The sequence below is a fragment of the Arvicanthis niloticus genome, chromosome 15 (genome assembly GCF_011762505.2).
Source record: "Arvicanthis niloticus isolate mArvNil1 chromosome 15, mArvNil1.pat.X, whole genome shotgun sequence".
Lineage (NCBI taxonomy): Eukaryota > Metazoa > Chordata > Mammalia > Rodentia > Muridae > Arvicanthis > Arvicanthis niloticus.
This window is the reverse complement of record NC_047672.1, coordinates 23,929,369-23,951,689: the sequence shown is the minus strand read 5'-3', so window position 1 is coordinate 23,951,689 and position 22,321 is coordinate 23,929,369. Positions and strand designations below refer to the sequence as shown.

At 40.9% G+C, this 22,321-nt stretch overlaps 2 protein-coding genes and 1 long non-coding RNA gene across 14 annotated transcripts in view; 1 reads left to right on the top strand and 2 right to left on the bottom strand.

The window, feature by feature from the left end:
* LOC143434527 (uncharacterized) overlaps positions 1-1,424 on the bottom strand; it is a 28,484-nt gene extending 27,060 nt beyond the window's left edge. Inside the window, exon 1 of the long non-coding RNA XR_013104058.1 lies at positions 1,286-1,424. This is a non-coding gene — a long non-coding RNA (uncharacterized LOC143434527). The remainder of the gene's footprint in view (positions 1-1,285) is intronic.
* On the top strand, positions 1,308-7,019 carry Ndufb2 (NADH:ubiquinone oxidoreductase subunit B2). 2 transcript variants are annotated; one of them, XM_034519750.2, is made up of 4 exons: positions 1,308-1,473; positions 3,957-4,101; positions 5,835-5,933; positions 6,947-7,019. In XM_034519750.2, the coding sequence occupies exons 1-3, from the start codon at positions 1,376-1,378 to the stop codon at positions 5,907-5,909; spliced, it is 318 nt and encodes a 105-aa protein (XP_034375641.1). In that variant the 5' UTR covers positions 1,308-1,375; the 3' UTR covers positions 5,910-5,933; positions 6,947-7,019. The 2 variants fall into 2 exon arrangements, with proteins under 2 accessions (XP_034375641.1, XP_034375642.1); XM_034519751.2 differs by having other exon boundaries at positions 5,835-5,937.
* Positions 7,020-11,303: 4,284 nt separating this feature from the next.
* Braf (B-Raf proto-oncogene, serine/threonine kinase) overlaps positions 11,304-22,321 on the bottom strand; it is a 128,232-nt gene continuing 117,214 nt past the window's right edge. For 10 of the 11 annotated variants that reach the window (XM_076913500.1, XM_076913499.1, XM_076913496.1 and 7 more), the window contains 2 exons: positions 21,646-21,799; positions 11,304-18,310 (listed from right to left, as the gene is read on the bottom strand). In XM_076913500.1, coding sequence (XP_076769615.1) covers positions 18,288-18,310; positions 21,646-21,799 — 177 coding nt within the window. In that variant the 3' untranslated portion in view covers positions 11,304-18,287. Of the gene's footprint in view, positions 18,311-19,287; positions 21,800-22,321 lie in introns of those variants that run through there. The other variant, XM_034519781.2, reaches the window with a different exon arrangement.

The window sequence follows — 22,321 nt, the reverse complement described above, 5'->3', positions numbered from 1 at the left end:
AAATCAGTATTGTTGGCATCATACAAATAAATCAAAAAAATCCCCCAGTAGAACATAGCAAAAGTACTCCTGCAAAGCAATGTCTTTTTTTTTTTTTTGTAAAAAGTGTGTGCCATAACCCATACAGGCCTTGCAAACACACTAGGGCAGGAAGTTCAGTTGTTATCGTAACACAGGTGATGACTGTGTCTCATCCTAATGGTGAGAGCTGGACCTCAGAATCTGCCATGGTTGGATAGTTCCTAATAGATGCAAAGGAAGGAGGGAAGGAAGGGGTCTGTAGCTCTTGTCGTCAGAATGAATGGCCTTTGTATAAATAGGTTTTCCAGATGACTAAAATAGAATAAAAATTTTACAAGGTGGAGGTTTTTAGAGTATTGGCCCTTGGTGTGCTAGCCACCTTTTATAGGAAAAAAAAAAAAAAAAAAAAAAAAAAAAAAAAAACCCTTTTCTCACAACCTCTTGGGGTTGTTAGTAGTAGTCTTAGGTTTGGAGTCAATCTAGATTTTGACAGAGGCAATATTGAGAGAGAAAAGCAGGCCCAGGAAGGAGGATTATTTTGTTAATAGCCTGTGGTGCCTTTGTTTAAGGAAATCTGAAGTGAAAGAAAAAATTAAAGTTATTCAGAGAGATGGCAGTAGGCTGTCCTTTAGACTTAGTAACTCAGAACAGAAATGTATGTCTTACTTTATGGGGTTGAGCTTGAGACAGCGTATGTGTGCATCTACGTGCATCTATTTGTGCTACAGAAATGCGAGTACATTTCTACGGCTGAGGTCAGGTCTCAGATTTGTTGCCATCTTGGTGGTTGTTAGTCTTAACCGGACTGCCCTCATGTCCTTGTTTTTCTGCTTGCTTATTACAATAATAACGAGAAAAAGCCAAGAACCCCGAATTGGCTAAGGATTAAGGCGTTAGGAACCTTCACCCGTATTCCTGGCCGTTGTATTCAAGTATGCAGGGTTGGGTTCCTCAGGTGATTCTGATGCACCGGTTAGTCATCAGGTTTCAGAACAATGCTGAAACAACGAAGTTATAAAATAAACACGGCATGGTTCAGAAAGGACTTAGGCCTTTAACAAGGGCCCGCAATGGCAAGAACATGCATGAAAGCACCGTCTATATGAACCAAAGCAGGGAGCAGCAGTAAGGTCAGGCAAGGACACCTTGCCGGGCTGTGTCACGAGACAGCCAGAGCTCCTCCCCGGAAGGACGACCTATCTGCTCGTTAACCCAGAGCCTCTAAGTTCCGCCAAATGGCTCGCGTTTGTCCCCTGTGGCCTACCTTTAGCGTAGAGACGCGCGACGCAGTGACGTCACAGGCCGGGACTCGGGGAAGTGACGCATCAGGGGTGGGAACTCCTGTCTTGCTAGTATGTCTGCGCTGACCCGCCTGGCGCCTTTCGGTCGCGTCGGAGGCCGTCTGCTCCGGGGCTGCCGCGCGCGGGCGGCTGGAGACGGTGGAGTCCGTCAGTGAGTGTCGGGTGGGGGTGAGGGCTCGGCCGGCTTGAACAGGCAGCACTGTCATCTGGGCGCCGTCACCTTGAAGCAGTCGCCCGGGCGGGTGCATGACACTTCGCTGCCGCCCGAGGCATGCTGGGTCTTGTAGTCTTTCTGGACCGAGACTGTGGCCTTTTAGTTGGATTGGTGGGGTAGAGGGGATGGGATGGCGTAGGGTTGCGGGAGAGAGGCGTTAACTAAGACCTGAGTGATTAGAATCCAGCCCCGCACAGTCTCCGGGCCTGAGTCTTTCCAAGCAGCTGACTAGTGGAGTGGATGTCCCGGAGCCCATAGAGACGGGTGGAGATGGGCTCTGAGACAAGAGGGGCCCAGGCCGAGTGCCTTGGAGGACTGAGGAGTTTTCCAACAGTCCTGGGCAGCCAGAGGAGACCTTAAGGTAGTAAGGTAGTAAGTCTGTTATTTTCACCGTTGGGTACATTTTTAACATTAAAATTTGGCACTTTTTGCGCTTCACTATGTAGCCTCGACTGTCCTGGACTCGTTAGCGATCCTCCTGACTCTGCCTTCGGAGTGCTGGGAGTAAAGGCGAGTGCCCCCAAGTCGGTGCTTAAATTTGCCACTTTAAATCCTAGATTGGATGCTGTGTCTTACTCACTTTGCCTTCTCTCCACCGGAGATTTGTAAGACTCATAGCTTTATTTTGTTGTATTGATATCTCTGTCTTTCCCTCCCCCTCCCTTCTCCTCACCCCCCACCCCCCAATCTCTCTCTCTCTTTTGACTGAGCCTATATAACCCGGCCGGTTTTGTCCATCGAGAATTCTTTTAATATCTCCATACTCTTACCTTCTTTTTTTTGTTTGTTTGTTTTTTTTCGAGACGGGGTTTCTCTGTGTAGTCCTGGCTATCCTGGAACTCACTCTGTAGACCAGGCTGGCCTTAAACTCAGAAATTCACCTGCCTCTGCCTCCCAAGTGCTAGGATTAAAAGCTTGCACTACCACCGCCCGGCTACTCTTACCTTCTTGAGGATGCCTCCAGTCCAGTCTCACTCTAAATCCTTCGCTTGGATTTCCCTTACCTCCAACTGGGGAAGGGATCCACTATTCGGCTCGGCTAAGCCTCTAGCCCTTGGTTTGGGTTTTTTGGGCCACAAAAGGTCCAACCCAGGTATAGTTTGGGTGCAAACCTGCCTAAAGTTTGGCCTCTGGTAACAAGTTCCTGCTTCCTTCCTGTTGATTTATCATTACTCCTTCTCCCTTTCATTATGGGGCTACAGCTTGATTCAGAAGTCTAAGGATTAGAGCACTTGTCTTGTGTCTCCTAGTTGTCTGAGAGGAATCCCTAGGAATACCAGCTTCAGTAGTTGCTTCCCAGGCATCTGTGCTTGGTTATTGGTTCTTGAAAGGGGGTCTTTTAGTTATTTCATTTAGCATCATATTTATTTTAATTGGAAGTTTCCCCAGGGTATCTAGATTGCCACAGGGCTTTTATTCTGATTTGTAGCTTGACAAACACGTATTTGTTGAAGTTTTGTCTTCTCTTCCTCCTCTTTTTCTGTTTTTCTTTCTTTCTTTCTTTTCTTTTCTTTCTTTATTTTATTTTATTTTATTTTTTTATTTTTTATTTTTTGGAGACAGTGTTTCTCTGTGCAGCCCTGGCTGTCCTGTAGCTCACTTTTTAGACCAGGCTGTCTTCAGACTCACAGAGATCTGCCTGCCTCTGCTTCCAGAGTGCTGGGATTAAAGGCAAACACCACTATAGCCTGGCTGCACAGATAGATCTTGAGTAATAACTGTTAAATACAGTTGGCACACAGGGAATTACAGAAGCAACTCTGCTTTGATCTTTAAGTTGTGAAGCAATGACACCTGACAGAATGGCTAAAAGTAATAGGTGGGCATGCTGTGGGGAGGCCTTGCCAGAGGATCAGGAGTTTGAGAACAGCCTAGGCTACACAAGGAAATACTGTTTATAAAAGAATAGAGCATGGTGATACTTTCTTAATCTCAGCATTCAAGAGGTGAAGGCAGAAGGATGATGAGTTCCTGGCCAACTTGGGCTGAGTAGTGAATTCAAGGATAGCCTGGGCCACATGGTGAGGTTGCCTCATTAAAAATCACCTTTCACACCATTGATAACTAAGATCTCATTCAGAGCCTTCCAACTGAAAGTACTATATATAGGCCAGGTAAATACTTACACAAAATGTATCACCAAGATGGCTTTAGGCTGATTGGAATTTCAACAAAGGGTTATGTTATGTTTTGTTTTTCTGTGTTACTGGGGACCACACCCATGTTTGGCAAGTATTGTATCATTGTTCTACACTCCATTAATAAAATGAAAAAACAAAAACAAAGGAGGTGGGTGCCTGCCAGTCTGTATTTTTGTGAGGAGATGTGCTAGCTTCAGTTTTAAGGATGTTACAGAAAGTTGAGATGACTTCTCTGAAAATGGAGTAAGAAGCCATTTTTCTTATTGCCTTGTCTTCTAGTGCTGGCAGGGCTGTGCACACTCCACCCCGGTACAGGGAGTTTCCTCATCTTACCCGGTCCCAGGTGATCCAGGGCGAGATCTTAAGCTCATTCATGTGGTTCTGGATTCTTTGGCGATTTTGGCATGACTCGGATGCTGTGCTGGTAAGTACAGGAGAATCGTTCTAGTCAGCAGGAGATGGGAGATGCATAGATAAGTTAGCTTGTGTTTGGAGACTTTTTCTGTCCAGGTATATCCCTTTACCACCATATTGCCAAGTTACCTAGTGAAACTTGTCACTTTTGGACCTGTTTATCTGACTATGTACATTCTGGGGTTCTGTGATTTATGGTGTCTATTAGGTAGCCATGTGAGGAAGGGGCAGGGTTAAAAGTAATTCTAGGATTGGTGAGTTATACTTATCTTCATTTGTGGGTCAAATTTACACTTAACTTTTTTGAGGGGTATTATATAGCCCAGGCTGCACTCAGTTTTTATATAGATAAGACTAGCCTTGAACTCCCAATCCTCCCATCCCTGCCTTCTTCTTTTTTTTTTTGGTTTTTTGAGACAGGGTTTCTCTCTGTGTAGCCCTAGTTGTCCAGGAACTCACTTGGTAGACCAGGCTGGCCTTGAACTCAAATCCGTCTGCCTCTGCCTCCCAAGTGCTGGGATTAAAGGCGTGCCCCACCACCGCCTGGCCCCATCCCTGCCTTCTAAGCACTAGGCAGGCACCACCACAGCCAGCATTAAGTTCTTTTAAATGCTTAACATCGTCTAGTCTGTCTAGAGGCCCAGAGCAACTAGATTTGGGTGTACTCAATAGAAGATAACTCATCTTGAGAAAGGGCGTTATTGGTGACTTTCTCAAAGGAGAAAGTCTATTCTATTGCTTATCACATTTACGTACACTCTTGTTTTCTAGGAAATTACATCTTTAGGACATTGAAATCTTGAGGTTGGTTGTTGAGCACCTGTTTAACAAGAATGAGTCCCCTGGGGTCCAATCTCTAGCACTAAAAGAAGCCAAAAAAGATGGACATTGAAATTTATGAATCTAGGACACTTTGAATTTTAGTAAATTTAGGTTTGTTTTCAGGATAGGTGGAAAAAAATCCGATTTAAATAGCTTCTTCAGTAACAAAACTGTCGTTAGCCAGTGATACGGCTCAGCAAGCAAAGGCCCTTTGGGCTTGACGACCTGAGCTCCATCCTTAGAGCCCATGGAATGGAAAACAACAGACTTCCACAAGCTGATGGTCTTCTGACCGTCCAAGGTGTGTTCATGCATAAGGCCACATGCATGATAAGAAAATGTAAACAAAGACACTATACAAGTTTTTATAGGCTCAGAACTGTTAGGGTGCTCTGCTTCTGTCCTCTGAGCACTTCTCTGTGCCCTTGCTTCTTGGGAAGGAGCTTTGGCTGCACATTTCCGTTGGAGACATCTGCATTTCAGTCGTACTGGGCTGTAGGCAGTAGACGATGCTGCAGCAGACAGGGCTCCAGGTCAGGGTGAGACTGCATCCACGTGAAGCTCCCCAGTCTCACAGCAGGAGGGAAGGGGTTTTATAAACATTTCTGTTTTGCCTTGACAGTGAGATATTGTTGAGATGAGTATATATAAAATCTGCCCTCCACTTCTTAAACCCCATCATAAACATACTCACAGGCTCAGGCTGCCACCTCTAAAAGAATCCAAGTCCTCGAGGAATGAGTTGACTGAAGTGGGTTGAGCCAGTGGTTAAGGGGGCTAGTGCTCATGCTGTGTACGGCAGGTGTAAGCTGTAGTAATTGCACTGTTGTTTCCTCTTTCAAGATTTATTTTGAAACTTAATTAGCTGCATTTATGAGTACAGACCCTTAACCTTGTTTTCTTTTGATCTGATGTCACCAGGGTCACTTTTCATATCCAGATCCTTCACAGTGGACAGATGAAGAATTGGGGATCCCTCCTGATGATGAAGACTGAAAGTGTAAACTCTTCTCTGTACAAGTAGGTATGCCCTAAAGTTTTTGTTTTTAAAGATATATTTTTATATGCACTGATGTTTTCCCTGCATGCTTGTCTGTATGAGGCTACCAGATCCTCTGGAACTGGAGTATACACAGTTGTGAGCTGCTGTGTGGTGCTGGGAATTCAAACAGGTTCTCTGGAAGAACAACAAGTGCTCTTAACTGATGAGCCATTTCTCCAGCCTCTAAAGTCTTTTTTTTTTTTTTTTTTTTTTTTAAATTCTGACTTGTTTTTGCACTCTTGATGGCCTTAAACAAGCATATCCCAACAGCATGAAGCACAACCACCATTCTGTGTGCCCATTTTTATATTTGCTAGCCTGTGCCCCCTTATTCTTTCTTTTTATCATATATTAAAAACAAAAAAAGTAGTTTTGGAATACTATCCACTCATTGAATAAAGACAGGTCAGTTCTGCACAGGTAGGTCCTTGGGTTCAGTTGCCAGCACAAAATAGTGTAACGAAACAGGACCAGGCTTTGCTTGTTGGTCCTTTCTTGTAATACCAGCACTCAGGATATGGAGGCAAGAGGACCAGACAACAGTACTACAGAGTTGGGCCAGCCTGAGCTAGATAAGACCCTGCCATGAAGAACAGCTGGGTAGTGGAACAGCCACTGGGAGGTAGAGGCAGGCAGATTCTCTGAGTTACAGGCTAGCCTGGTCTACAGAGTGAGTTCCAAGGACAGCTACACAAAGTAACCCTGTCTCAAAAAACAAAACAACAACAAGACAGTTCTCTTCTGGTTCCTGGAATCCAGTGGTGAGTTCCGGTTAGAGATTCTGGTATGTGGCTGCAAGAGCAGGCCTGTTCTCACTGTTCAGATGGAAGACAGAATTAATTCTAATGGCTGGAGGAGAAGGTAATTTTGCTTCTCTCTTCTGAAAGGCTCCTCAGAGCTAAAAAAGATGCTTAATTGGATAAACAAGATTATGTATTTGGATTAGTAAATGTAATGTTCTTAAAACTTAACTACTTTTCTTTTCCTATAGGAGCAAGGTGAGACATTTCAAGAAATGACAGACCTCATTAAAGGTGTAAATTAAAGTGGCTTTCCAAAAACGAGGAACTGAGTTATGTTTCTGATGACATCTGTCCTTTATTTCTTATTCTCTAACTGCTTGCTGGTCCAAGTGGTTTGTACCCTTTCAGCTAATCCTCTTGGGTCCCTTTTGATGTAGGTAGGTTTTCTTTGAGGCTGTCGAGGAGCAAGGAGATTGTTTTTCTCAGCATCACATACTGGTGCGTGGCTAGGTTACGTGTGACTGGTTAAGCTTATACATAACTTAAGTACCATGCCTCTGTCTCATGTGCTGACAGGTGATATGTCTATATAGCTGCTCTAGAGGTTATTGCCCCAGAGGTTAGGGGTCAGGAGAGTCCATTGCTTTCAAGTGGCCTCTTGTAGGACTCATAAGTCACATGTGACTTAGAGTTTCTTAGGAATGGAGATAAGGTTAAGATTTTTACTTTAATTTTGTTCCAGGGCACCCTTCCACTTTCTGTGCTACTACAACAGTTATGAAGAAGACAGAGAAGTCAGGTGTAGTGTAGCTTGAGCTCTTAATTACTCCTTAGGGTTTTGATCGCCTTGGCCTCTGCAGTGCAGTGCCAGGATTGGGGGATGGGATGGAGTTACACAACTATAATTTTAGTCTTGTGGAGAGTGAAGCCAGAGGATTGCTGGGGACAGCCTAGGGTACAGAATGAGACCTGTCTCAAAATCACCCAGACAAAAGGATTTTGCTTTTAGAGGACTTTAAGAAGGAATGACAGGTAGTAAGTAATCAGAACTGTGAAAGAAGTCCACTGGGTGATGTGGTAAGGGAGTGTCTTAGGGTTTCCATTCTGTGAACAGACACCATGACCAAGGCAACTCTTATAAAGGAAGACATTTAATTGGGGGCTGAGTTACAGTTTCAGAGATTTTAGTCCATCATTATCAAGGTGGGAAGCATCCAGGCAGAAAAGGTGCCGGATAAGGAGCTAAGAGTTCTATGTCTTGATCTGAAGGCAGCAGGACTGTGTGCCACACTGGGTGTAGCTTGAGCATTGGAGACCTCAGAGTCTACTCTCACAGTGACACTTCCTCTAACAAGACCACACCTCTTAATAGTGCCACTCCCCATGGGTCATGCATTCAAACACAGAGTATGGGGGTCACACCTTTTCAAATCACAGATGGTTTAGCTGTACTGAGTAAGATGAGGTTCTGTGTGAGAGACAGCTTGAGGTGGCTGTGAACAAGGAAGGAGAGGGTGGGACTGGGTGGTAATTGTTGTAAGCTTGGGTCTGTCATTAAGTATCCCCAGCCAACTTGTGGCAGGCTTCAAGTTGGAATATGATACCTATAACATAGATATCTACTTACTTTTCTTCAGTTGCCACAGAGGCCACAGTAGCAGTAGAAGCTGAAGTAAATGAAACAGCTGCCTTTCTCACTGGCAGCCAGAGTCCTAGCTGTAACACTGGGGACAGTTCCATGGGGCTGTGTTCACATCTGTGTGAGTCGAGCAAGCTTAACTAATCCAGAGGCTTTAAAAATTTAAAGACCAGCAGAGTGGTTCTTTTCTGGTCCCTACCCTCTTATTCCTTATGGCAGCAGAGCCGCTTAGAATCAAGTGCACAAGTGAGTTTAAGCAGGATAAGACCATTAGTTCTTTCTCTTAAAAACAGAGTTACTTAACGGGTAACTTTAAATACATTCTTTTATTTAAAAGAATGTTGGAATCCTCATTTCCATGTTGAAAACTCCCAAACTTCTCAAAGAAATGCCTTCTACATGGTTGTATAGCATGTGAGAAGATACCTTAAAGTGGAAAAGGGTCCCAAAGAAACATTAAGTATAGCATTTATTGATGGTAACATACAATGGAAATTAGCAGCAAACTGTAGCACAAGCTAGACACTGTTATAAGTATGTATTTCATTCAATCTTTACAGTATTATTTCTGTCTTATTAGATAAAATGGAGTTATGGGTAGATGGGTTGGAAATTTGCCAAGCTCTTCCTGTTAGTAGAAAAAAGCCAAAACCAAACAACAAAACATGGCCAGTGGCTATATCCCAAACTGGTTTAACTACCTACTTGTGGGTCTCAGTGTACAATATGAGAGATAGATAAGGCACTTCAAATCTCTGGAGGTCAGTTAGCCTGGTCTGACCCTAAGTCTGCTTTACTTGCTCTCTTTTTTTTTTTTTTTTGGGGGGGGGGGGGTTGTTTTTTTTCGAGACAAGGTTTCTCTGTATAGCCTTGGCTGGCCTGGAACTCACTCTGTAGACCAGGCTGGCCTCGAACTCAGAAATCTGCCTGCCTCTGCCTCCTAAGTGCTGGGATTAAAGGCATGTGCCACCACTGCCCAGCTTTACTTGCTCTTAGTGTGTGGGAAAGTACTTAACTTTAATCTTATGCCTTAATTTATTCCTCATTTGTAAAACAGCTTAGACTATGCTAGCAAGGAAATATTCTAAACTGGTTGTTCTCAACCTTCCTACGGCTGCGGCCCTTTAATATATAGAGTCCTTCATGTGGTGACCTCCAGCCATAGTTCTTTCACTGTTACTTTGTAACTGTAGTTTTGCGTCTGTTGTAGTGCAAATATCTGTATTTTCTGATGTCTTCTGTGACCCCTATAAAAGGGTTGTTTGACCTCTCAAAGGTCGAGAACCACTACTCTAAATAAAAGCAACTATTTACTTTTTGTGACTAATGTTTTTAGAACATTTCATCTAAGCTAGGTTTCTGACCATCCTGGACTTTCACAGGAAAGCCCCACCAGCCCCAAACCTGTTCCCTAGAACAGGATGGCTCTTCTGTTGCCCACTACTCTCCTGCCATCTGCAGGATACAACTGTGTACTGAACTGTCAGGGAGCTGTGAGTAGCCCAAGCTGCTGGGTGGACCTTGCTAAGGAGCCACCACCTGCTGTCACTCATTTTCAGTGACTTACCTGACTGATAAAGACAGCAAGTGTAAGTGCAGCATTGTCTGGCATGCATCCCCTTCTAGCTGTACTCACTTCTGGGACGGCAACACCCTGGGTTTCATTACAAACCCATTGTGTACTGATGGGTTCTGATGCTTAGGTAAGGCACGGCCTTCAGTTTCATGGGATGAGGGTTCTCTTTCTAATGACTCTCAACCAGTATTATAAGTTTGGGAGATTAAATAAAACCAGACAGTAAGATAAAATGATCACAGCCCTTTCAGAAGAGCTGGCATGGTAGAGATCTTTGTGAAAGCATTTTGAAAGATAAGTAAAACATTCATAATCCAGAGATAAAATTGTATGGAAAACTTCCATGTGTGATACATTGAAAAATGACTCTTGTAATTAGACATGGTCATTTAGGAAGCCAATTTGTAAATACAGAATAATTTTTTTCCCAGAGGAGGAAACTATGGTTCAGAAAATGCTAAGTCCTGAGAGCATGTGTGTAGGTTGGAGGGGCACACACAATGGAAAGGTCAGAAATGGATCCTCAGGCCTGAGCCCCCCCTGCCATGTGCCCTTCGCATTTTTTTTTTTTTTCTGGAAACTGTCTAGTAGTTTGATATATTTTGTCTGAAGTTATTTCAAGTGTTTTTCAAAATAAAGGAGATTCTGAAATTAAATGTATAAAGTTGATGGTTAACCAGCACTGAGCAAATACATAGTTCACTTTCAGATGTGTTTGTGGACAAAAATCTGTGCTGTGCTACTATTAGAAAGGCTGTGATATCGAGCTGTGTCACATGGGGAAAAAAACAGTGCTGAGATGATTTCTACACATACACTTGCTTTAAAATTTTAAATTAGACTTTCAACTGTGTGGTTACACAGAGACCAGTCACTTTAAACCAAAGATGCAGCTCACAACACTGTTAAATGTTTGAGGATCTTCACTAGAACTTGATTAAAAACTTGGGAGGCAGACGCAGGCGGATTTCTGAGTTTGAGGCCAGCCTGGTCTACAGAGTGAGTTCCAGGACAGCCAGGGCTACACAGAGAAACCCTGTCTCGAAAAACCAAAAAAAAAAAAAAAAAAAAACTTGATAAAAAGTCTTCCAAGCTGGCTGGGCCATGCAGGAATCTGGCCAACTTTTAACTTCTACCCATCAAGCGGCAATCAACATTATGAAACTAAGTATGCATCTTAGCCTGGAAATGACCGTCAACAGCCAGTGCCTATTATTATTGGATGGCAATGCTAGAAAAATAATCTTAAGGTTTCTCCATGCAGTCAATCTTTATTATAGCAGTATTCGCATATTCACATCAATTACATAGCACTTTTTTGGGGGCCTTTTTTTTTTTTTTAAATATAATACAGAGTTTTTAAATAATTTTACACAGAAATAAATTTCAATTTGATTTTCAGCTATCTTTTTTTTATTTAATTCTCCATGCTTTCTATCCAAACTGAACAATATTTTCCATTATACAAATTTACATGAGAAAAACTCCAAAGTACAAATGAAGGGACCTGAGCAGGAAAGAACTAAAGAATTAGGAAGTAGGTATAGGGAAGAAACAAAATTCAAGCAAACATTGAGGAATAAGGGATAAGAGACATCATCCATTTGATTGAAAATAAATGTCTTTTTCTTATGAATTGAAAAATAAGCTTTAAAAATAGTTACTCCATTATAGTTTTTGCAAAGCATGTATAGAGAGGTCTGCGGATAATGACAACGTCCCCATCTTTCCACTGGGCATGCCCCAGACTCCATGAGGACCTTTGCAATGCTTGAGTGGAACTGAAGTGACAGAAACCCAACCTTTGGCAGTTACAGACAAGAGGAATGTGTATGAGTTGCCATAGGTGTGGGTGGTGAATCAGGAGCCGTAGTAATTCACTGCAGTTCAAACAGGAAGCATTTTCCTCCCCTCTCCCTTACTGGAGACTTGCCCTCAGACCAAGAAGTACGGGTGACCTTTTAGGGTGAGGCTTGGTAGATGGCTAGAGTTGTCTCCTTTTTCCTGGTCTAAAGCCCAAGAGTGGTCTATTTAATAGAATTGAAGAGACATGATGAATGATGAAGTCCATCCCCTGATCAGTTGTCTGACTATCTTAGGAGAGACAAGTGCTGTAGAAGCAAAGGATTGTAAGTACACCCAGCAATGGGAATACCATAAATTCTGTTACTGGGACACAGTCCATCAAATAAGGTGACAGTGTAAGCCAAACCAAAGTTGTATTGTGGAACGGCCAAGGAGATGACCCAGTGAACAGTGTTTTCACACAAAGGGAGGAAGAGTACAGCACACACATACCGGTATGTAAACTAATACAACGAAGATGAATAAGACACCAAGGTTAGCCACTTAGACTGGTAGTTAACATGAATAAAAAGGCATATGTTCACATAGCTGGTTTTAGTCAGCAACGGAACATACATAAATGTATTAGAGAGGAATGATTTAAAAAAAGTTCACAGCTTAGAATAAGCACACTTATTGCACTCTTACATTGTATTCAGGTGATCATAGTTCATCTTCCACCCTTCGTTTTCTCTGAAGCCCTAGATTTAACTGTCACCCTGTCTTATTTTGGTCCATTTCCTTTCATTTGTGCCTAGTCTGAACTTTGTCTGCTTATGCTACTTTGCAGTTTCTTCATGTGACTCACAGCCCAGCCAAACACACATGGGTTCAACAGTCTTAAAACAACAGTAATTTCCAAGGCAACAGTAGAACTACGTAACTTGCCTATAGCCCCCATACCAGCTCTGTAAACAAACCCCTCACATGCTTCCCGCCTGTCTCCCCTGTGGACACTGTAGACGGGAACCAGCAATTATGGGTGCTGGATAACATACTTAGCCTGCCAGGAAAAAAGCAAATGATTTGCACAAAATGTTTTTGATACTAACAAGAATAAATATATTTCAGTTCTGTTTTCAAAGAGCACTTCAATCTACAGAATTCTTTACAAAAAAAAAATGCACCACAAAAAACCAACACACTGGCTGTTGTCCTCATGCACAATAGTTATACAGCTGCAATTAGTCAAAACAGGTCAATAAAGGTAAGTAGTTTAGTGACACTAACTCATAAAAGGGACAGCTGAAATTGTGGGGACTGAAACAAAGAACCCACTTTACTATGGTTCTAATAAGGTGTTTGTGTATTTATGTTTGTGTGTGCGTTTTAACTGGTAACATTTTATTTCCTGGGAAATGTGGCTTAGTGGTAGAACCCTTGCTTAATACATACAAGGCCCTTGCTGTAAACCCAGTGAGGGGGTGGGAAATTAGGACATCAGACTCTACCTTTAAAGTACCTTATAGGAACTGTTAATTTTTCCTTTCAAACAACAAAAGTTAGGACTAAATTTCCATTTAAATGTCTGTCAAAATGGAAGTAAAAATAAGTTATCTGAAACGATTAAAGTTATTGTCTGGTGAACTGAGTGAACCCTACAAACACACTGGCCTTTTCAGCCCCTTCTGGCATCAGTAATTCCTGTTGGTGTCTGAGTGAAACAGCTGAAGGACAACTGGGGAAAGCAGAGTTTCTTGGGAATGGTGAGAAGAAAAGATGCAAGTACCATAGCATGGAGTGTCCAGCTTACACACACTGGCCAGGTCTCTCACTATTCCTTGTCCCTTTATAGAAGACACTTCAGAGACAGCCCCCGCTTTCCGCCATATGCCAGAGCAGGCAGTAGCACTAACCAACTTCATTTGCAAACAGGACTCGGGAGGCAAGTTTATACTTGAAGCTCTGAAAACTCAGTATCTAGGTTGGCAGCATTTCTCTGAAAACAAATCAGATCCACAATTTTTTTTTTTCTCACTGAGTTAGTACATGATTGCTGCCCAGCACACTATTTCAAAACTAAACTACAGCAGTATCTTAAAATGTCAAACATTTTATATAAAAGTTCCATGCTTTGAAGAGCCTATGGGAGTAGAAAAAGTTTCTCTAGAAATGTCACTGAACTGTATTTTCAGCCTAGTTACTCTATGTGGTAAATCTTTCTGGCTATACTAGGAATTATGTGCTTTAAAAAAATATTTCACTGAAAATTTACCATTTTCTTATTTTTTAAATGTGAATTGGCTATAAACTCTGTAGTGCATTTATCTTCGCAGTCTAAATTGCGCTCTAAAAAATATTATCACAGCTGAGTTAAACCAGACTGGCCATTCTCTTCATAAATCACGGATTTCTGCTAAAATGTTAGCTGTTTTATTGCATCATGAAGGCACAGTAAGATCATTTGGCAAATTGTCAAGATATTTTTCTAGAGCCTCCCTGCACTGTTTCACTCCTGTAAGCTTCCTGCTGTTTCTACTCACAGTGAACTCTCCATCTCTGGCTATGGTTTTACAAACAGCTTACTGGTTGACATCTGCTGGTCAGGGTGCTGATATACTAGTACTAACAATGCCAACGTGGACAAAGAAGAGAATCTTATGAAAAAAGGTATCCTTCTACCTCTTAGCTGGCCACTCTCTTCAGATGAGTATCTGTGCATGTGACAAAGCTGTGGCCAACTCACTTTGAAGTCGTACAGTTTTGCCAAACCTACTACTGAAAAGTAGAATTATATCATGGTTAGCAAAGTGTTACCATAACTACTTAACTTCATGCGACTGACTTAAGGTTAGGATTCTGAAATATATGAAGCAGACTCTGGCACCAATTCCAACAACAGATACTCTGTGCTACACCTTTAAAGAAAAATATCTTTAAACAGAATCACTGCTTAAATGTATAATGCCCTTTAGGACAAAAACGGGCTCAACTACAAGTACACATAAAAGTTAAAATCTTAAATCATCTTCATGTTCTAGAGCTCCTGACTTTTCATACTTTAAAATAAATAACTATTCATTACCTCATTCTGAGGAGGTAGTTTTTTGAAGAGGTCACCTGAACCCTGAACTGTGTTTCCAACTAAAGCTAGATGCTGAGGCTTCCAAGAGGCTGGAGGTGAGTGTGCGGTGGGGACAGGTGAGATCTGCAGAGGGACAAACAGCAGCTCTGACAGTGCCTGACAAGCACAAGACAACATCATGTGATAAAAGGGGCAGGGCTGCACCAAGACAGGAAGTATTTACAAGGTTCCTAGTTGACAGTGCTGAAGTCTTAATCATGTCTTTACAGAATGCTTTCTCCCATGCCAGCATAAATCTAGCATACAGTTTATATCAGATTGTCTTTTAGGCTGCCTCATGTGCTCCCCGACCTCAGATATAGAAATGGGCTGTTCAGGAACCAGAATCTGACAAGTTACAGAGAATCTTCGTTGAAGATGCATATAAGTACGAATGATCACGTTGGATATTCTATTTGCAAATTCCTTCTATAAACTACATTTTGAGGTTAATAATATCTCAGTGGTAGAGTTTGGGTCCTGTAGCTTAATAGTGAAAAACTCCATCAGGAATACTACTCATTTAAAAACAGTTCTATATAGTTGCACTCAAACCTTTCAAAGACTTCACTCCAAACAAAACAAAACAGATCTCATGAGGTGCTGCAGTCATGTCATGGCTGGACAGCTTCAGCCTTCTGGGATGAGTGAAGCTGCCACATTCTGTCTATACAGTTACTCAGAAAGTGCTCTGCACAAACAAGGACTTCCTTGTATTTTTTGAGGAGCTCAACAAGATTATCTGCAGTCTAAAAAAAATGAAAAAAGAAAAGAAAAAACCCACAAAAAACCTTTTTTTTATGTTGTTTGTGAATAAGAAAAAAACCTAGTTGATAGAAAATAAGAAGGAAGGTTTAAATATTTATTTCTATCTTTTATATTCTCTATTAAAAAAAAAAATCCCTCAACACCCTGAGCCTGATTTCTGGGCACAACTTCATTTAATATCAACTCTACTTTCCCTTTTCAAGTGAGACACCAACCTATTCTAAAATGAGAGGAAGAAGGAAGTCTGTCCGTTTGCATTTTGTCTAGACTACTCAACGCTAAGCTCCCTCCTGGAGTGCTGGCCCCATCTTCCAGCACTGAGGTGGCCCTCCATCAAAGCAAGCCTTGAAGGCTCTCACTTCTCAGCAGGACCTAAATATGCATCTGTGGCCAAAGCCTAGCTCTTTATAGCTAATCCTGGGTAAAGAGAACAAAACCACATTAAAAAGCATTTAAAAGGCTAACAACACCTTTCAGTGTGGCACATCATATGGAGAGGCTACTTTTCATATCAAGTACAATATCTTCTCAGCTTTGAAAAATTTTAAGACTTTGCTCTATTTATGTAAGACTTAAAAATATACTGTTGCTAACTGGTTAATAACTTCAGAATTTTTCCAATTTACTGGGAATATATAAAACTTTCAGTAGGCCTTCCTTTGATGACATTTTAGTTTTTACTTTTTAATTTATTATCAACTAATTTATTAATCAATTATGTTTTTTCGAGATTGTGTGTGTGTGTGTGTGTGTGTGTGTGTGTGTGTGTGTGTGGTCCTGGCTATCCTGGAACTAGTTCTGCAGACCAGGCGGGCCTTGTATTCACTGAGCTCCACTCACTCTACCTCCTGAGTTGCTTGGATTAAACGCACACACACCACCACCGTCAGGCAATGAGTTTAGCAAAAGTCATCTAATTGCTGTGAGTAAATACATAGTGGTATGAATTATAATCTGAATTTTAAAAATAATTCAAAATTTCATTTTATTTTAGATAGTATTTTTTTTTTTTAAACTTCTTGGCTTGAAGTAGCTAAGTACATCTCATGTTTAAATCCTGGAGATTCAAGATTCCTGGATAAGAGAGGTACTGGCCATCAATACATCCAGTTATTTTCTTTACTACTATGAAGATTTTTATATTAGCTTTAAGTAAAGGCTAAGGGAAGCTGTGACGAGGTTACACTTTTGATCTGTGCAAAGATAAGATTTAAGGTTCTGTAAGAACAACTGGGGACAGGCCTCACGCTTTCCCATACCTCCAAATGTCCCTAATAGTTCTCATTCTACCCAGGGAACTCAGTTACTAAATTACCCAACCTTTTGAAGACCAGGCTTGGGGAAAAAGGAAGAGGAAGAATGAATGGACACCACCACCTTTATTTTAGGTTGCGTATTATAGATAAAAGACTTGACAGAGGATGTAGGACGTAGTGTAGGAGTTAAGTTAGAAGACACAATGGGATTGTTAGCAAAGATGTTAGTGTGGATCCAGCAAGGACCATTTATTTAAAAAGTATAAATAATTGTCATTATGCTAAGATTCCCCATAATTTTAGGTAGAGAAAAGGATAATTACTATTCTTTAAAAGTTGTTTACAATTAACAAAAATATAATTTTCAGGGTATATAGTCTTGTGGGAAGTATTCATTTATTCCAATTAAACCTGAAAATTATTTTCTTCTTTTAAATAAAAATAGAACTCAGAAATTAAAACCTGTACCTTACATTTAAATTACATAGATGTCTCACATTCAAAACTGTCAGTAAAGCAGTTTTGTAGGCTTTTAATTAGGTGTTGTCCGTGGTGTTTTATGTCCTGGACAAAGGAGCCATGTAAGTATTTGGTGACTGGAAGAGCTGAGAGGAAGATATGGACTATATTTTCCTGAGAATTTGCTACACTGTGGAGGAAACAGTCCCCCAACCCTCTCCTCAATTGCTGGACCCAATGAGAAAAGCAGGCAATGTGTGCCAGCACTGACCAGCCTGAGTGTTAGGTGGAGCCCAGTGAGCAAGGCAACCCGAGGTGAGAGAGCTGGAGGTGAGGAAGAAGATGCAGCATCCCCTTTTCTCTGCCCCCAAGGCAGTCTCTCAACTCTCCCCAACACTTAAATTTAAAGAGCTTCACTGTGGTCCCCACATTTGCTGAGGACTGAACAGGCGCCGCACAAAGGGCATGCTGCATTTACTCCATCCCTCAGAAATGAACGTGGTGGATAGGGAAAGTGCTCCACAACATCTCCCAGAACAGGCAAGAACGATGCTTGGTGATTGAAATCGCCCCATCAGATGACCAGGCACAAACTGATCTGGTGGTTAGAAGGGCAAAGTTGACTGGCAGATTTTCCATAGCAATTTTCCCAAGCTGCAGCAGCAAATTCTTTCCATCATGCCTGACCACCAAAAGGGCAGAATTCAGGGTCTCTCCTCTTTCTTCTTGGGGATGGGCAGACTTGAATGCACGTGATATTTGTGTTGAAGAAGAAACACGGGCAGCAGAGAATTCTGGTTCCTAAAACATTCTTCCCTCTTTTGTTGAATAGGAAATTTCATTCTGTTCCATATGAGCTTATACACTGAAAATTTTGTATCTTTAAAAGAAATTTGAGGAACAGAACTGTGTTTTGATGTTAACAAATTGTATGAACACAAGACTTAAGAAATAAAGAGTAGATGCTGCCATGATGTAGTGGCTACTTGAAGGCTGCAAATTCTCCTGTAGAGGGAGAACAAGAGCTGATTTTAAAAAGTCATCTCGAAAGAACTTCAAGACAGAAAAGCCTTATTTGGGTCTCACTGAACGGTGATCAGTTAAATATCTTACAAACCTTGTAACATAGTCACTAGGTTAAACCTCAAGTCACTGGAATCCACAAAAGAACAGTTCAGCAGAATCAAGAAAACAAGATACAGGGAATGTCACAGCTGGATGTCATGCTGCAGGTCAAGCTGCAAACCCACAGCTTTGGGAGGCCTCACACACAGTCATCTTCCTACTTCTTCCATACTGGGATGGTAGGTATGTTACCTTGCCTGACTCTAAATAATTTTGTTGTTTGTTTTGTTTTTTAAGACAAGAGTTTCTCTGTGTGGTTCTGGGTGTCCTGGAACTAGCTCTGTAGACCTCAATTTACAGTCTGTTTCCAAGTGCTGGGATAAAAGGCATGCCCCTCCACCACCTGAGTCATCTTGCTAGCCCCAGCTTCTTGACTTTGTAAGTGCTGTCACTGACTTTTTATTTTAAAGAATATCCTGTTATATAGATGACCTCAAACCCATGACCTTCTGCCTTAGGCTCCTGAATAGTATTACAACTGATATTTTTCTCTGTAAATAACCTCTCCAGTGTTTAAAATTTTAATAATTAAAGTTTGCTTTCCTAAGCTGAATACAACTAACTGGGCTACAGACAGTTCTACTATCTCTTTCCATCAAGGATTCTTTTTAATGATTAACTAACAAAAATACCATTGAGCCAAAAGACCAAAGAAGGAAGATAGCCATAGTGGTTCCTGCTTGTAATCCCAGCACTTGGCAGGTAGTGGTAGGAAAATCCAAAGTTCCAGGCCAGTCTGGGATGTACAGTGAATCTGTTTTACAGATGGGCAAGTTGTAAAGTGGTCAGGAAACTTGCCCAAAATCACACAACATAAAATAAATAAATAAATAAATAAAAAGGTCCAAAACAAAGCATTAGGGTATAATCCTTTATGGAAAAAAAACAAACAAACAAACAACTAGAGCTCTTGGCAAAATAATACAAAACAAAATAGCACCACTAACATTAATACACAGAAGGGAAAGCGATTTAACTCTAGTGCTTCCAATTTCTCTGTATCTATGTTACCTACAAATTTTAATTGCCATATTTTAATATTCTTTTGGCTTTCCCAGTGAGCCAAATGGGAAGGGGAAAATCAATTACTATGCATTCTCTGGGGTAATGCTTGAGAGCCTATGGGACAGCACATGAGGCTCTGAGCAGCTTGAGAGAGCTTAGCAATGCCAATGCTGATGAGCTAATAAAGAAAGGAGAAAAGATGAGGAAGACAGGAAGGAAGTGAAGGATGAAGTGTGAATGAGTCACATGAAGATGGTAGGACATGAGTGGTGGCAGTGTAGAGGAAGACAAGGGATGATGGCAGGAACACACTAGTAAGACAGGTATGCTGGGAGTTAGAGAAAGAGCTCCATTAAAAAATCCTTCCATATACTGTGTTTCATATGCTTAAAATGTTTGAGTATTCTATGGGCCAAGTAAAGTTGTAAAAATTTCGTTAGCTACATACAACCACCTACCAATAAACTCATCTTTATGGCACCAAAGATTTAGAAATCCTGAGTTTTGATGGTTTCTAATGTATTACATTGTGTTATCTCTTTTTTTCCCCTCATTTCCTTTTCCCATGCTGGTGATCAAACACTATACAAACACTTGCACATTCTATAAAGTAATCTACCACTGAACTATATCCCCAGTCCTAAGTTTTCTGGGACAGGATCTTTATGTAGCCAGTCCTGCCCTGAACTTGTGACCCTAATTCCACTGAGCTTGTGGTTTTTTTTTTTTTTTTTGGTATTTTGTTTTTATATGAGAAATGTTCTCTTATATTTAGAATCATGAATCAGCATGTAAGATTACAATGACATTCTTAACTTATCCAAATGAGAGACAAAAGGCAAATCATAATAATTAACAGGCAGTTTCCTTACATGAAATCTAACAGTGCAGGTAAAGCAAATATTTCAAAAGTTTATCTGCGGTACTTACAAACTCAGTTATCATTAAAGTTTTCCCAATTTTCTGCTTTATTGTTTTCAAAGGAGAATAACATATATGCAAATATGATCTGTCTGTTGAGTAATTTTGCTTTGAGTTGTATTTAAGCATTATCACAAGTCTAAATTGAGTAACTGAATATCAACAAGATTTGGTCTTTAAAGACCACATGATTCCACTTTTCTGCTTTTAGATTCTTTCCAAGTCACAGGAAAATTATATTCCATCACGGTTATATCACACTCATTTTCTATACATAAAAAATGTAAACATTAGAGGTACATGACACGGTGGATGGGATCTTCCTGGACAAAGACTATCAGGAAGGAAGTTTATGAGACACAGGCTCAGTGACTGCTGACCTCTGTAAATACACCGAAGAGGTAAGGATAACCTAAGAACAGCCCATTACCTGCTTGTTTGGCAACTAATTATCTAAAGAAGTAAAACAAAAACAAAAAGCAAACATCTTAAAGATCCTCATAATTTTGTAAAGTTTTCTTTTGGGGAAGGAAGTAAGAATAAAGGGTAAGGCATTTGCAAAAGAAATTTGACTTTTACATATGTACAGCATCTTTAACATAAATATCATCTAAGAAGAGCCTTAACTTGTACTTCTCCACTAAAATCCAACATTAAGTCATCTACCTAAGTCAAAAGTGCCACTGTGCTATTTTTGGCACTTATATCCACGATTTATTAAAAGACATTATCTATTGCTTCAAAGAAATAGAGGCCTTCCACACACTCTAAGTAAAAAGAAATGCCTACAGGAGAATAGAAAGGATAAGCCCGGGATGATCTGTTCTATTACCTCAGTTCACAATGCTGACACAGGCTAGCCTACTGTGTCCTCCCTACCTGTGGACATGCAGAGGGAAGCCTTCCTCTGGTCCCCATGACATGTGATAGTTAATGACAAGAGCTGCATGAGCAAACTGAGAGAAACCGCGAGCTTAATAACTGGACCCCTGAGTGAAGAAAACAAACTCAGACTAGGAAGTAACACCTGTCTCTGGAAGGGGCACTGAAAATGTTTAGCAATGTTTGTGCATTTTTATGCACTGATGTTGAAAATTCAATGTTCAGTATAATTTTAAGATTTGGAAAGGAATTTTTAAGTTTTTAAACACAAACATTCTTTGGCTCACCTGTAAATAACTGAGAATCCTACTTAATTTAAATATAAGGAAAACAGTTCATTTGTTTGTGTTGCTACCTTACTCTAATGTCTCACTTATTTAGGTTGTTTCAGTGGACTGGAAACCCACCATATCCCCCTGCTTGGATGGGTGTTTTCGGAGAAGCACAAGCATACAGACTAAAATCTTCGGTTTGGAAACCAGCCCGATTCAAGGAGGGTTCTGATGCACTGCGGTGAATTTTTGGCAGCGAGCGGGCCAGCAGCTCAATGGAGGCGAGAATCTGTAAGGAAGAAGAAAGAGGTGGGGGAGGGGACAGAACAGAAAACAAGAAAAAGTGAGTGCAGAATAAAATTCTGGGCAGTATATTTAAGAGCTCATTTAGAATGAGATTTTACTTGAGCATTGTTTGCAGTTTGATTAATAAACAAATAGAAACTGGGTATTTTCTTATCAGTCTTAAAATGAATGGTAAGTAAAAACTGAAAACTAATTACAAACCTAAAACTTTGGATCTAGGGGATCTAATACTTTCTTTTGTTCTTCCTGGGTACTTCAACACACATGTACGCATATCTACACCCACACACAAATCTTTTTAAAGAAGATGTTAGGTGTTGAGCATACACCTTTAATCTCAGCACCCACTGAGGCAGAGGCAGGTGGATAACTGTGAATTTCGGGCCAACCCAGGCTACAAACTGAGTCCTGGGTCAGTTGAAGTAAGACCCTTTATATAGCACACAGTTATAGCATGAATATAATAAAAATAAAATTAATAACATAAATACATAATAAAATAATA

What these genes read in the sequence shown, in the direction of transcription:
- Ndufb2 (XM_034519750.2), top strand. Translation starts at nt 1,376, where the DNA reads ATGTCTGCGCTGACCCGCCTGGCGCCTTTCGGTCGCGTCGGAGGCCGT. An exon ending in GGAGACGGTGGAGTCCGTCA is followed by an intron (nt 1,474 to 3,956) that starts GTGAGTGTCGGG and finishes CTTGTCTTCTAG; the next exon opens with TGCTGGCAGGGCTGTGCACA. An exon ending in ATGACTCGGATGCTGTGCTG is followed by an intron (nt 4,102 to 5,834) that starts GTAAGTACAGGA and finishes TGATGTCACCAG; the next exon opens with GGTCACTTTTCATATCCAGA.